Source organism: Pelophylax lessonae (genome assembly GCF_965119305.1).
Source record: "Pelophylax lessonae genome assembly, chromosome: 5".
In the NCBI taxonomy this organism is placed as follows: domain Eukaryota; kingdom Metazoa; phylum Chordata; class Amphibia; order Anura; family Ranidae; genus Pelophylax; species Pelophylax lessonae.
The window spans coordinates 465,043,058-465,059,587 of NC_138772.1; the positions used below are offsets into that span (position 1 = coordinate 465,043,058).

Genomic DNA, 16,530 nt, shown 5'->3' on the forward strand with positions numbered 1-16,530 from the left:
GTGTTTTTATCTGTTAATAATTTGTGTATTTTTAGCGAAAATATTGTCATGATAAACATTTGCGCAAAGACCGCAGGGCCTAAAAAATCAGTAGCACCTTCTTTTTATTCTACAGGTTTCAGAAAATATATGGTTTGAGGGGTGTTTAACAAATTCTGAAAGCTGTAAGGGAAAAATTAACACCTTCAGATTAAAGAATATTGGATATTTACATTTTCGCATATGTTCTGTAGGAATTTAGCAGAAATTTTGTAAAAATAGCTGTTTTTATCTGTTCATAATGACTTTAGTATATATTTAGCAAAAATATTGATTTGATCAACATTTGTGCAAATATTGTGGGGCCTTAAAAATCAGTAGCAACTTATTTTTATTCTACTGGTCCTGTGCTTTCAGAAAAGATATGGTTTGGAGGGATCTTTTTACAAACTCTAATAGCTATAAGTGAAAAATAAAGCAAAGGAATATGCAAAAATGGTCTGGCCAGCTGAGTTTAAAAGTGCAAGGCCTGACAGCGAAAGGGTTAAACATGCGTTGCACTATTTAAAGCGGAGTTCCACCCAAAAGTGGAACTTCCACTTTAACCGCTTGCCGACTGCTCACAGTATATTTACTGCGGCAGTCAGCCCCTCACAGGCAGAGTGACGTAGGTCTACGTCGCTCGCCTGTGAGGCTCTGGGGAGCGAGCGCGCGCCCGCTCCCGCGCGGTCACGGTCCCCCCTGCGCGTGTGACCAGCGGACCCGATGTCCGCCGGTCACTCGGCGATCGGCGGGGGAGAAGGAGAATGTCAGGCAGCTTGTGTAAACAAGCCACCTGTCATTCTCCTCGCTGTAAAAACACTGATCACTCGGATCTAGTATGTAGATCCGTTGATCAGTGTCCTTACAGCTAGAGCCACAGCCAATCACAGTAAGAATCACGCCCCTAGGGACACACACAGCCCCTCCCTCCCAAATAAAGTTAACCCCTTCACTACCAGTGTATTTTTACAGTAACCGTGCATATATATAGCACTGATTACTGTAGAAATGTCACTGGTAACCCCAAAAGTGTCAAAAATGTCAGTCAAGGGTCCGATCTGTCCGCCCCAATGTCGCAGTACCGCAAAAAAAATCGCAGATCGCCGCCATTACACGTTAAAAAAAAAAACACCAAAAATGACAGAAATCTTTCCCTTTGTTAGTAAACGCGATAACTTTTGCGCAAACCAATCAAAATACGCTTTTTGCGATTTTTTTTTTTTTTTACCAAACATAGGTAGCATAAAACAAATTGGCCGAAAATTTTAAAAAATTTTGATTTTTACATTTTTTTTTTTGGGGAATTTCATATAAAAAAATGTGAAAAATATTGTTATTTTTGCAAAATGTACGCTCTTTTTTTGTTTATAGCGCAAAAAGTAAAAATCGCACGGGTGATCAAATACCACCAAAAGAAAGCTCTGTTTGTGGGAAAAAAAGGACGCCAAATTTGTTTAGATACAGCGTCGCACGACCGCGCAATTGTCTGTTAAAGTCACGCAGTGCCGAATCGCAAAATACCCTCTGGTCGTTTAGCTGGAAAATCCTCCGGGGCTTAAGTGGTTAAATACTCCTGACCCCCTGACATGCCACAGTGCACACCCGGTTGAGAAGCCACAACCTGTCACAGCCGGGTGCCCACACGAGATGCCGGTGCCACCGAGAAGAGAGGGAGAGGATCGTGGGACAGGTGAGTGTGTTTTAAAAGTCAGCAGCTACACATGATCAGCAAATTGTACAAAAAATACCGCTTTTGAATCGATCATGCGATAATCTGATCATTATTACTCAGCTTTCACAACTGTCTGAAGGGACAAACTACATTTTTTTCTCATACAATACCAGATCGTATGGTTTTCGTTTAATAAGTACAGTGTTTTTAAAAAAATATGAAAATTTTCATAAATTGAAAAAATCCGATATTCTCATCATGTGTGCAAGGCTAAGTAAGAGGTTGGCAATCTGCAAGACTAGGGACTGGCCAAAGACGGATCACTTTGACACAGTTGGCCAGATTAAACATGTTTTAGAATATATGCAAACCAAGAATTCTAATTTTATAGGCAAAAATGTATTATAGGTAGGGGGTAATAATTCATTGCAGCTTTTTGATGGAGCAAGTTATTTTTACTGTGCTGTTTACATCTACTTTTAATACATTTTTTTTTTTCTCTACATATTATGATTCCCAGAATATACAAGACACTATGAAATGTATGAAGCAATAGATTAGTGCACAGGGGGTTCTGTGTCTAATAAGGATGTTGTCTTCGAAAATGTAAACGGACTTAACTTGCCACACTTAGGAGCTGCTGATCATTCAGAAGGAAGATGGCAGACCGAGATCCTAGTAACAAGGAGTTGAGCTTGATGGATAAGCAAATCACCAGGTAATCTGTATGACTGCATCAGTTGGCTATGATTAAAACAAATGGCAGCAACGACTAAAAGAACTTTGGAATGCAGTGATTTTTGCCAGTGACACATCTCTTTCTTTATCCAGCTTACACAAAATTGGTGAAAATTACAGTAACAAATGGTAACCAATCAGTTTTTTCCAAGAGGCAATTTCTGACTGGCTTCTACGGGTTCTACGGGTTACTGTACTGTACACCCACTGACAATGGGGTACTTTGACGTAGTGGTGGGCTTGAGCACGAGCACGATATGGCCATATGGTGGGACCAAATCCCCATTTTTATTTATGGATTGTCTTCATATTTGATAGTCCTTTCTTTTGCATGTGTGCGCTATTCTTTTTTAATATGTACTGTGCATGTTATAATGGTTTAATGCTTTTAGGTTTGGACTTGAATTTAGATTTGAATGGCACTGCATTTGAAATATTGGCTGGATACATCCTAATGCATGAGAAACCACTGGTCCCCAGTCGTCTTTACGGTACAGCCCTTAAGATATGGAGCTCCTCCAACCGGACAGGAAACGCATTGCCACTAGCTCTTTAAGAGGTTCTTTAAGCACTTCTGGGCCGAAAGGATTTGCCCCCTAAATGACCAGGCCATTTTTTGTGATTCAGCACTGCGTTCTTTTAACGAACTATTGCGTGGTCGTGCGATGCTGTACCTAAATAAAATTGATGTTCTTTTTTTCCCACAAATACAGCTTTCTCTTGGTGGCATTTGTTCACCTGTACTATTTTTATTTTTTGCGCCATAAACAAAAGAAGAGCGACAATTCTGAAACCAAAACAATTTTTTTCATATTCTGCTGTATAACATTCCCCAAAAGAAAAGTTAAAATTCTAAATGTTTCATCCTTTTAGGCCAATTTGTATTCTGCTACATATTTGGGGTTAAAAAATCGCAATAAGCGTATTTTGTTTGGCTTGCGCAAAAGTTATCGCGTCTCCTAACTAGGGAAAAGATTTGTCATTTTTTTTTTTTTTTTTACTAGTAATGGTGGTGATCTGTGATTTTTAGTGGGACTGCGACATTGCGGCGGACAGATTATACCCCTAATTGACATTTTATACCCTTTTGGGGGGACCAGTGACATTACTACAGTAAACATTTCTAAAAATATGCACTTTTACTGTAATAATGACACTGGCAGAGAAGGGGTTAACCCAGTGGTGATTAAAGGGTTAAGTGTGAGCCTAGGGGAGTGTTTTCTAACTGTATGGGGGGAGGGACTTGTGAAATGAACACAGAGACCTGTGATCCTATATAGGAGAATCACAGGGGCTCTGTGATCATTTCAGAGAGAACAACGGTCAGCTGTGTTTACAACTGTCATTCTCTCTCAGCGGGGAGTGATTGCGGGTGCCTGGTGACATTCGCGGCCGCCGGCCCCCGTGGATCGGCATCCCCGCACCTAGTGGTTCTCCCCCAGGACCGCTCCCTCGTATCGACGTATGGGTCTATCTACCGCAAGCGGTTGGCAAGCGGTTAAGGGCTGTCCTGGAAGACTTCTGGAAATAGAGTTACCGGTAAGTCTAATTCCAGTTTTCCTGTGCATATATCGGGGACTAGGAATAGAGCCAGGGTGTTGGGGATGATGAAACTCCAGTATGCATGTGCTGGAGTTACGACCTCTTTGGTCACAGAAGATTGTCATGGGACTCAAAGGCCTGTGGTGACTGTGGACCTCTCATTTCTAAAGGAGGGCACTGTATATGTTAAGGCAAGAGCCCATCAACCAGACTTTCGTTCCACTTTTAAGCACTCGATCACATCAGATGTTTTGGGGCTGTGCTGTCAGCTGTTTCCAGGCAAAATAACTTGTTTCTAATAGTGTCAGTTCAGTGTTATGGCGCTTTTCCACTGCATGGAACCGAACGGTTCGGCTCGCTTTTGTGCTTTTCCACTGCTGGTACCGCATGGTATAGTGTAGGATCGGTACGGTACGGCGGCGTATTTCCACTGCATGGAACCGAACGGTACGGCTCTCAAAAACAGTACCTATTCGATTGTGGTTCCAAGATGTACCATATCCCACAATCCTTTGCATGCAGTCACTACTAGCCACTGATTGGTCAGAGAATCCCACCCACCCCATTGTTATCCCACCCACTTAACTTTAGTACTACTTTACTGGAAATTCAAATTTTGCTCCCTGGGGTGGAGGAACTTCATACTGGTCATACGTTGCCTAGGCTTTCTAAATGCATCTTGGGATATGAAAGTATTAAAATACTGGATAATAACCTAAAAGTATCAGCTAAACTATAACATGGAACTCCAGTCAAAACCTTTTTTTTATTGTTGGATAATTCAGGGAAAGGGTAGAACCTCCTTCAGGGATTTATAGCTAACTTTATTCATGTGCAGCAGATTCCGATTTATTTTCAATCTCGTCGGTTACCTCCCCTGAGCAATTGAAGGAAAGGTAATTTTCCCAAAACAGACAGCAGTAGAAACCTAGGTTCTATCCCTTCCCAGGACCCTAGGACTTTTTGTTGTAAAAGTTGGTCTTATTCCTCCGCCTTTAACCTCCCTAGGCTACCTACTGGTCAGTGAGGTAACCCATAACAATAGAATACTAATAGTAAGTAGTGAATTGTAGTCATGTGGCCAGGGATATCCACAAATTTGGATGTAACTTCAACAACCCAAAGTTCTACTCATTGTTTGCCACTCCATTTTCACTAAAGGCAATCTCTGTTCATGGATCTTCATCGTATGCTTAGTTTGAATTCCCTATGTTTATGACAAGCCTACTGTTGAAGCCCTGACTGGGAGCATAACGCGTATAGGAACCAGAGCAGAACTGGTGAGCTACTTTGACTGTGGTTGCTGTTACCTATGTCTTTTTATTAAACTAGTACTATACAGAGAGCACTCTTCCTGGTCCCATTTTATTTTATATGCATACCTACCTGAGGTGGAGTAAAGCTGGCGAAAAGATATAAGCGAACAGGAGTTTCATGTTCCTTGGCCACAGATGCCTAAAGAGCCCATGGTAGGGAAATAAGCACATTGAGACCCTGATTCGTATTGAGGTAAAATGAGGAAGGTGGAGTAAAGCTGGTGGAGTTTCATCCCCTACAGCCACAGATAACTAAAAGCCCATGGTGGGGCAACAAGTGCATTGAGACCTTGATTCACATTGAGGTCAAATAAAGAAGGTATTGGGTGCATATGGGGTGGATGCATGTATCACCTGAAGTTTGAGGGAACTAAAGAGATTACTATTACAGCACATTGGTGGTGGATTTTAATGGATGCTTAAGAGGGGATTTTAGATGAGACTTTTGTTTTTTTTTGATAATTATTTAATGGTAATTTATGTGATTGTGCTGCATTTTATGTATTGTGTATATGTTAATGACAAGTAGGGTTTACATTTCAAGACTTTAATCTGTATGTCCTGTATACTACAACTTCTTTTCTTTTACCAGCCTGTTGGACATTCATTTGAACTCATTCCTCCATTCAATCAATTTGCACTGTAATCACATTTCTGAGATTGAAGGACTTGCTCACCTGCACAATTTACAGCATTTGGACCTGTCATCCAACCTAATAAGCAGGATTGAAGGACTTGATTCTCTGATACATCTTCAAAGCCTGAACTTGTCCTGCAACAAACTCACTAGAATAGAAGGTGTGTGATTTGTATATAAATGTGTATTTATATTGTATTCTATCTACGATGTATGTAACATATGGGTGTACAGTATATTCCAGGATTTTATCCTTCGCACTAGAAACTAAGCGAAGAGCTTTGGGGGAAAGATTTTTTAGCTTCCAGTAGGAGTGATCCTTATAAGATAGAGGATACATAGACGTATTCTGTAAAACAGGGCATTGTGTGGTACCCCAAAGAAGCCAATTGAAATGATTCGTTTTTAAGGATCTTACAGTTGTAAGCTGGCTGGTTATGCGTTTTGGCAATTTTCACATTCTTTTATTCACTCAATGAATTGTAATAGTTTTCAATTTAGAACCAAATCACTCAGCCATTACTAAATAATTTTGATTGTAGTGTATTGTATTTACCTGTGTTTCATTGCCAAATCTGCACTTATCCAGGTTGAAGGGTTTACATATAATAAGTCTACGGGCTATCATCCGCTTTAAAAAAAAAAAAAAAATATATATATATATATATATATATATATATATATATATATATATATATATATATATCGCACAGGGTAAATTGCAAAAAGCATGAACCCTTATCAGTGAGTTAGGATTCCTATGAGTTGCTGCTCAACTCTGATTCTGTAAAGTTTATCAGGTATACAAACCAATTATTACACAGACCGAAGCTGCTGGAACTTGTCAAGGACAGAGAGCCTTGGTATAACTTTAGGGCCCTTTCGCACTGATCAGTTTTTCTTCATTTTTTGCCTTGTCAAAAGTGTCGGAAAAATGCACGACCATTAAATCCTATGGAAGTCTTGACACCAGTCTATTGCTGGTCAGTTACTTTTCTAAAACTCCCGCTTGCTGCATTTTTTGGTGCTGTTAAAAGAACGTACCAAAAAGGTACCTTCCCATTTGAAATGAATAGAAAATGCATCAAAAGCACATATTGCATTTTTAGTGCATATTTTCAGACGTGTCCTTTTTTTACAGATTCAAAACGCATTTGCGTTTTTACCGCATTTTTGCAACTGAGCAGTTTGAAAGCAGCCTTTTATTAGAAGAAGAGTCTGTTTTGAATTGTTATAGTTGCTTAGGTGTTCTGCTCTTCATTTGCTAATGTGCCTATTAAAGTTATCAAAAAGTAGTGAGGGATGTCTTTATGGACTCATTTACATCACCCAGATCAGCATATTTTTGCAAAGGGTACCCAGGTGTTAACATTTTAGCTATGGGCAGGAATCCTCTATAAATCCATAACGGACATTGTCTGCAAATGTTTGTGTGTGCGATCACTCAAGTAGCTATTAATTGTTGCTGGGGACAGATAAGCAATTCTGTACACAGACTAATGAGGGCAGGATGCCTCTCAACCTACCCCGTGCTAGTTAATGTGAATGGCCTCATCCAGCACTGCTCCAGCAGTCACGCCCCTTGACGCATCTTGCCCTGCCAACTGGGGCCTAGTCATAGTGGTCTATGAGTAGGCCCTGATGGGTGGGGTTATATGCATCGAGGGACTGCTGGAGCAGCGCTGGCTGAGGCCATTCACGTTAACGAGCACCAGTTTGGTTAAGCGGCATCCCGCCCTCGTTCTGCTGACACTCCTGGATTAGTAAGCATGGACACTCAGCATGTTCTGAGCACTGCCGGGGAGTCATTCATTTCTCTAGCTTTGAGAGGCGCTAAAAGCTTTTTGAGGTCGCAGTTTGTACACAGACTGTTTGCATTCTGAGCCATTCATCCTTTACTGCAGGCAATTTCTCCATGTGCAATGACATGTGAGCAGCTATGGAGCCTCTCAGCCTATCATTGATTTTATATAGGCTTAGCATCTGCAACTGGATGTAAACACCTGGTGGATTCTGCCACATTGATATGGTGATCTGAGAGGATTACAGCAATGAACAGACATGCATGAGCCTTGTACGTGTACTGCTGCTCCTTTATTGTGAAGGAAAGGGGAAGATAACTAATGAAGAAGAAATTCAGCCACATCTTTCGCCTTTAGTTATTAATAATATGGGTGGACAGCATTTCTCGAATTATGTGGTTTCCTCCTCTACAGTGCTGTAAAAAAGAATTTGCCCCTTCCTGATTTTTTTTTTTTTTATTTCTTTTGCACATTTGTCACACCTAAATGATTTAGATCATCAAATTTTAATATTCTATAAAGATAACCTGAGTAAATACAAAATGCACTTTTTAAATGATTCAATTTATTAAGGGAAAAAAGCTGTCCAAACCTGCCTGGCCCTATGTGAAAAAGTAATTTCCCCCACACCCTCCCTTTTCTAAATAATACATGAACTGTGGTCTACCACATTTTTGAAAAGAGTTAAATTGCCCACACCCAGGCCTGATTACTGCCAGACCTGTTGAATCAAGAAATCACTTAACCAGTTCAGCTCCTTGGGTGCACGATGTAAGTCCAAAGAGTGAACCTTTTGATCACAAGCTGATGGCTGCAGTAGCAGCCATCAGCCTGTGCAGGTTTTGTAGAGCCAATGACTGGCTTTAAAGTGATTTCCTCATGCACACTAAGCTGCTTCTTCATATCTGCACAGAGCTTGCATCTGCAAGTGCTGTTTGGCCTAGACTTTTCAGATCAGCTCCTTCAACAGAAAATGACTCTTGTTGAACAGGGAATAGTGTGGTGAAGGGTGGCGGCTGGGATTGGGAGCAGGGTTGCAAAAATGGTACGTGAGCTTCTTTGGAGTAGAGGGAGGCCCATTCAAATGAATAGTGCCGCTCCCAAAAAACATGCCACAAAAACACACAAAAAAGCTAAAAAAAAAAAAAAAACGGTGCAGCAGGCTGCTACACTACGCTTAGGTGTGAATGGAGCCTTCATTTCAGCTTTTGTTGTTGGTGCATTGTTTCTGGAGACTTTTTTAGTATCTCTAAAATGTTTTCTTCTGATTTACCTTAGGGCTGAATAAGTTATTAAATCTGAGGAAGCTGAATTTATCTTATAATCGCATACATGACCTTAGTGGTAAGTGGATTTGCAACCTCTGTTTCCTCAATTTTTTTTTGTTAGCTTGTGAATTGCCAGTGAAGAGCTTTTATTAATGACCAGACATTTAAGGCGAGACATCTTAATGCAATAGAACGCTTCATCATCTCTGTTTGTGTAATGGGTTGTGACAGTAACATCTTTATGATAATATTACATCTCACACGTTTCAGAAATGATTTGTATTTTCAAGCCTTTTAACATATTAGTGTGAACGTATTATTGGTCAATCCAGACACAGTAAAAAACAAGCCATAAATGTATCAATCTATTATGTTTGTTTTTTCCTTTGCTGCATATAAAGTAATTTAATTTAGAGTAAAGCCCTCCAATTTGAAATATTTTTGAAATATAGCTCAAAAAACTTCCTTCCTTCCTTCCTTCCTTCCTTCCTTCCTTCCTGATTTTTTTTTTTCCAACTTTTCCCTTTAAGGTTTGTAGAAATTTTTTATGCCTTCCAGCTGTTTTTTAGAGGACTGTCGCCCTGATTGTTCTCATGAATTTACTTTCCATTAGTAAGTTTGGTGTCCTACTCCCCTTACTGTCTTTTCTTGTTCTGTGTTCCCGAACCTGCTCAATGAAGCTTGCTGTGCTATCTAAAAAATGAATGTCTCCACACAAAAGTAATAAGACTTTGCTGAGAGCTGTTTGAATCTAAACTCTTTGCATAACATAGCTGCTGGGCAATTTTAGAGAAACAGCCCTTACTGTGACCGGATCACCTACCAATTATGGGAGCATTCTATGGAAAAAAGGCGTAAGGAATTTAAGATATTAGAACCCAAGTATTGATCCCTTTCACATTTATATTGTGTATAATGCCTAAAGTGGTTATAAAGGCAGAAGTTTTTTTAATCTGCTGCATTCTATGCAGTAAGGTGCATGCAGCTCCCTCCCTGAGGCTCTCTTGCTCCTCATTGGCTCAGATACGGCAGCAGGAGCCATTGGCTCCTGCTGCTGTCAATTTGAGCCCGTGATGAGGGAGTGAGGAGCCCACACAAGTGCCTCCATAGCAAGCGGCTTACTATGGGGTCAATCAACAGCAGCGGTGGAGCCCAGAGTGTCGGCAGGTATCCCAGAAGAATAGGATCTGGGCTGCTGTGTGCAAACCAGTTACACAGAGCAGGTAAGTATAACATGTTATTTTAATAAAATAAATAAAATAAAAAACATCCTTTACAATCACTTTAGGGCCTCGATCACACAGGGCTCATAAATGTGTACCCTGTGTGGGGGTTGTGTTTACCCACAAGGGAATGCACAGGTGTTCGCTGCAACCTCATTCAAGCAGTCTCATTGATGTTACCTCATTCAAGCAGTCTCATTGATGTTAATTGGAACGCAGAAGCTAAATGGCTTCAGCCACTGGTCCCAATATGACATCTGTGTGGATTTGGGAATGGGTGAGGTAGTGTGTCCTCGAACTCACACTGTCTGCGTTTGGAACCATGCACTCACGAAAATGTCATATAATGTGTTCACCCATGTGGGTAAACACAGCCCTCGCACAGGGTATGCTTTGGGGGTATAAGGAAGGATAGGGCAAATGATTAGTAATCATTATTGCTTGTGGTCTCCCTACAGCTGATATTTCCCCATAGCTGGAATGATACAATGACTTGTTCTGCACTGTGTCTCTGTGTACAGTAGGTTATCTTGGTAGAGGCAGTGGTTTTGCTTTCTCATGTCCAAGCTGCCAGCAAGGAGAACGGTGAACAACACAGTGATGACATCAAATCTTATGAGACCAGCTGTCAGAGGCAGCAGTGTCTTAGATCACACACTGCACATATACAGCTAAAGGGCAGTAGGCACAGAAGTACCTAGGCACCCTCGCTGTTGGTCCGGCGATTTAAAATCCCTCCTTTCCTCCCTCCGTTTCTGAAGAGCTTCCAGGACAGATCAGAGAGATGCTTGGTGCCGCTACTGACCAATCAAAATTGCTCTGCTCCGTTCTGGAAGAGCTGCAGAAAGAATAGGAAGAAAAGCGAGGGTTTCAAATCCCCGGACCGCTGCACCAGTTTGCATGGGCACTGACAGCTGATCACCTATAGAGGTAAATACAGTGGGAACCAGGGGGAAAGGGTGTACTGTGTTCACCTTCATTTTTTTCTGAAAAGATGAACTTTACATTTTGAATGAAATTGATACCAAACTTTGTATAAGTAGAGTAAGGTTTACTAATGATGAAGCAAAACACCAGAACTAGGATCCGGGTCATGACTCTACATACCAGGAAGTGAATTGCTGTTTTTCAGGAGCATACAAAAGGTAAATTTTTTCAGATTACACTAAGGCACAATTAACATTTCTAGATGCACCCTAGAACAAAGCAAATCATCACTTTTAAGTTCAGGTCCACTGTACTTTAGTCAATAAAGGTATTCCTTAGACCCCAAACCTTCTACATGTATAAAAGAAAAACCCCTGATGCCCCATTGACGTCCCCACAAGGGATTACAATGGGGGTAACACTACCCCTAGACCTTGCCTTTATGTTAAAAACCTCATAAGTTACATCCATGATTTGATGATTCCTGTTCAGTTACTATGTTTTGCCTATTTCTATGTAACCAAGTATTGTCTTTGTACTACCTTTTCCCCTTTAAACTCGGGGGAAAAAAAATACTATGGTTTCCCTTTTTTAGATGTGTGTGTGTGTGTGTGTGTGTGTGTGTGTGTGAACTCTAGGTTAGTCTCCCATCTCCACCTCCACTAACACACAATCCAGGTGCAGTCCATCACGGATTCCAATGAGCAAAAAAAGAATTCTGGTTGTCTGCACATCCAGTAACATCATCTTCTTTTTTTAAGCACGTCCATAAAAACATGTCCAAATACACAAACGGAGAGGAACGCGTTTTATGCTCCCTTAGCAGCCTAGTCATAGCTCACACACACACATAGATAGATATATATATATATATATATATATATATATATATATATATATATATATATTTAGACATTAATGGCTGTGTGAGTTATTTTGAGGGGACAGCAAATGTACACCGCTATACAAGCTGTACACTCCCTACTTTACATTGTAGCAAAGTGTAATTTCTTCAGCGTTTGTCACATGAAAAAGGTAATAAAAAATATTTACAAAAGTGTGAGGGGTGTACTCACTTTTGTGAGATGTGTGTGTGTGTATATATATATATATATATATATATATATATATATATATATATATATATATATATATATATATATATACAGTTGTGCTCATAAGTTTACATACCCTGGCTGAATTTGATTTCTTGGCCATTTTTCAGAGAATATGAATGATAACACAAACTTTTCTTTCACTCATGGTTAGTATTTGGCTGAAGCCATTTATCAATCAACTGTGTTTACTTTTTTTGAATCGTAATGACAACAGAAACTACCCAAATGACCCTGATCAAAAGTTTACATACCCTGGTGATTTTTGCCTGATAACATGCGCACAAGTTGACACAAAGTGATTTGAATGGCTATTAAAGGTAACCATCCTCACCTGTGATCTGTTTGCTTGTAATTAGTGTGTGTGTATAAAAGGTAAATGAATTTCTGGACTCCTGACAGACCCTTGCATCTTTCATCCAGTGCTGCACTGACGTTTCTGGTCTCTGATTCATGGGGAAAGCAAATGAATTGTCAAAGGATCTGCGGGAAAAGGTAGTTGAACTGTAAAACAGGAAAGGGATATAAAAAGATATCCAAGGAATTGAGCATGCCAATCAGCAGTGTTCAAACTCTAATCAAGAAGTGGAAAATGAGGGGTTCTGTTGAAACCAAACCACGGTCAGGTAGACCAACTAAAATTTCAGCCACAACTGCCAGGAAAATTGTTCGGGATGCAAAGAAAAACCCACAAATACAATAACTTCAGGTGAAATACAGGACTCTCTAAAAACATGTGGTGTGGCTGTTTAAAGATGTACAATAAGGAGGCACTTGAAGAAAGATGGGCTGCATGGTCGAGTCGCCAGAAGAAAGCCATTACTATCCAAATGCCACAAAGTATCCCGCTTACAATACGCCAAACGGCACAGAGACAAGCCTCAAATCTTCTGGTACAAAATCATTTGAAGTGAGGAGACCAAAATTGAGCTTTTTGGCCACAACCATAAACTCTACACTTGGAGAGGAGTCAACAAGGACTATGATGAAAGGCCTCCATGTAAAATGCGTAGGTGGATCGCTGATGTTTTGGGGATGTTTGAGCTACAAAGGCACAGGAAATTTGGTCAGAATCGATGGCAAGATGAATGCAGTAAGTTATCAAAAAGTACTGGAGGAAAATTTGCATTTGTCAGCCCGGAAGCTGCGCATGGGACGTACTTGGACATTCCAACATGACAATGATCCTAAACAGAAGGCCAACTCGACCTGTCTCTGGCTACAGCAGAATAAAGTGAAGGTTCTGGAGTGGCCACCTCAGTCTCCTGACCTCAATATCATTGAGACACTCTGGGGAGATCTCAAACGTGCAGTTCATGCAAGATAGCCCAAGAATTTACAGGAACTGGAGGCTTTTTGCCAGGAAGAATGGGCAGCTTTAGTGCCGGTTCACACTAGGGCGACCTGTGAGGCGACCTGGTCGCCTCACAGGTCGCCGCTGGTTGCCTCCCATAGGGAAGCTGCGGACCCGTTCTAATAGGAGCGATACAAGTCGCTCCGACCTAGAAAAAGGGTCCGGAGCTTCATTGGGGCGACCCGGAGGCGACCGCCATAGACTTCAATGTTATGAAGTCCGTGGCGGCCGCTCCGAGGTCGCGGCGCGCTGCTCGCACCGCGACCTCCGAGGTCGCGGTGCGAAGTAGCGTCGCTGCAATGTGAACCGGCGCTTACCATCTGAGAAGATAAAGATAAGAGCTAAATAACCTCGTGCTTGTGGTGAATAAAAAATAAAAATAGTATAAATAAATAGTATGTGGTGATATGCGATTATAGCTGCTGCTGAGAAAGTAAAGTGCTGGTGCCTTTATTGTGATAAGTGAACAAAATAATCAGCGCTGCTACCTGTGTAATGGTTCCACAACTGTGCAAATAATACATGTGCAAAAGTAGCAATACTAATCACATAATCAACAAATACAAACAAAGTCCTTTCTACTGTCTTGAATGAAAATTGATCAAAAAATAAATATATCAAAAAATAAATCAATAAATAAATATAGAAAGTGTTCTTAAGTGCATATTTCAAAAGTGCTGCTGTGCTCCACTTGCTTGAATAAAGTGCTGGTGCTCCCCCTTGTGGTTCCCTACTTACCACAAGTAGATGAATATCGGGCGGTTGGTTATAATCTCTTGATATCTCCAGAGATCCTTGTGGATGCAGCCTTTTGGATAACAAATGTTGGGAGAGATCCTTATAGTGGGTGCCCGTGTATACAGAGTGCCCTCCATAGAGACAAAAAACCATCCATGATGAAGTACGTTATGACAATTCATTTATTAAGGTAAAAGAAAGCTACTTACAAACATATAAAAGATTTGGCAGTGCTCGGCGCAGTGGTTAGCTGCTCTCGTGCGCTCCACCGGCCGGAAGTGATGTAGTGCGTGACGTGGTACGCTCAGCCAATATCTAGATGCGTTTCGCTACAGATGACGCCCAAGGAGGAGGGCGAAATGCGTCTAGTGATGTAAGGGGGCAATACACGTTATTAGGAACTGGGGTATGTAAACTTTTGATCAGGGTCATTTGAGTAGTTTTCTGTTGTCATCATTTTAAAAAGAGTAAACACAGTTGATTGATAATAAATGGCTTTAGCCAAACACTAACCATGAGTGAAAGAAAAGTTTGTGTTCTCATTCATATTATCTGAAAAATGGCCAAGAAATCATAAATTCTGCCTGGGTATGTAAACTTATGAGCACAACTATATATATATATATATATATATATATATATATATATATATATATATATATATATATATATAATATACACACACACACCCACCCTTCACATTTTTGTAAATATTTTTTATTACCTTTTCATGTGAGAACACTGAAGAAATGACCCTTTTTGCTACAATGTAAAGTAGTGAGTGTACAGCTTGTATAGCGGTGTAAATTTGCTGTCCCCTCAAAATAACTCAACACACAGCCATTAGTCTCTAAACCGCTGGCAACAAAAGTGAGTACATCCCTAAGTGGAAATGTCCAAATTGGGCCAAAGTGTCAATAATTTGTGTGGCCACCATTATTTTCCAGCATTGCCTTAACTCTCTTGGGCATGGAGTTCACCAGAGCTTCACAGGTTGTCACTGGAGTCCTCTTCCACTTATCCATGACGACATTGCAGAGCTGGTGGATGTTCGAGACCTTGCGCTCCACCACTTCTCGTTTGAGGATGCCCCACAGATGCTCAATAGTGTTTAGGTCTGGGGACATATTTGGCTAGTCCATCATCTTTACCCTCAGCTTCTTTAGCAAGGCAGTGGTCATTATGGAGGTGTGTTTGAGGTCGTTATCATGTTGGAATACTGCCCTGCAGCCCAGTTTCTGAAGGGAGAGGATCATGCTCTGCTTCAGTAGGTCACAGTACATGTTGGCATTCATGGTTCCCTTAATTAACAGTAGCTCCCCAGGGCCTGGCAGCACTCATGCAGCCCCAGACCATGACAAGACCCATTTGCCTTTGTACTCCTCACCTGGTTGCCGCCTCGCATGCTTGACACCATCTGAACCAAATAAGTTTATCTTGGTCTCTTCAGACCACATGACATGGTTCCAGTAATCCATGTCCTTAGTCCACTTGTCATCAGCAAATGGTTTACGGCTTTCTTGTGCATTATCTTTAGAAGAGGCTTTCTTCTGGGATGGCACCCATGCGCCCCCCCCCACAGCACTGCCAGCACTCATTTGTCTATTTCCCAAAGACAACCTCTGGATATGACGCTGAGCAGATGTACTCAACATCTTTGGTTGACCATGGCAAGGCCTGCTCTGAGTGGAACCTGTCCTGTTAAACCGATTTATGGTCTTGGCCACCATGCTGCAGCTCAGTTTCAGGGTCTTGGCAATCTTCTTATAGCTTAGGCCATCTTTATGTAGAGCAACAATTCTTTTTTTCAGATCTTGAGAGTTCTTTGCCTTGAGGTGCCATGTTGTACTTCCAGTGACCAGTATGAGAGCGTGAGAGCGATAACTCTAAATTTAACACACCTGCTCCCAATTCACACCTGAGAGCTTGTAAGACTAACGAGTCCCATGACACAGGGGAGGGAAAATGTTTAATTGGGCCCAATTTGGACATTTTCACTTAGGGGTGTACTCACTTTGTTGCCGGCTGTGTTGAGTTTTTCTGAGGGAAAACTAATTTATACAAGCTGTTCATTTACTACTCTACATTCAGTGTCATTTCTTCAGTGTTGTCACATGAAAAGATATAATAAAATATTTACAAAAATGTGAGAGGTGTACTCACTTTTGTGAGATATT

The 16,530-nt window shown here is 41.0% G+C and overlaps 1 protein-coding gene across 1 annotated transcript in view; it reads left to right on the forward strand.

The window, feature by feature from the left end:
* The first annotated feature begins 2,322 nt into the window (after positions 1-2,322).
* Positions 2,323-16,530, forward strand: part of LRRCC1 (leucine rich repeat and coiled-coil centrosomal protein 1) — a 110,318-nt gene continuing 96,110 nt past the window's right edge. Inside the window, exons 1-3 of the mRNA XM_082258515.1 lie at positions 2,323-2,411; positions 5,882-6,087; positions 9,007-9,072. Coding sequence (XP_082114641.1) covers positions 2,353-2,411; positions 5,882-6,087; positions 9,007-9,072 — 331 coding nt within the window. The 5' untranslated portion in view covers positions 2,323-2,352. The remainder of the gene's footprint in view (positions 2,412-5,881; positions 6,088-9,006; positions 9,073-16,530) is intronic.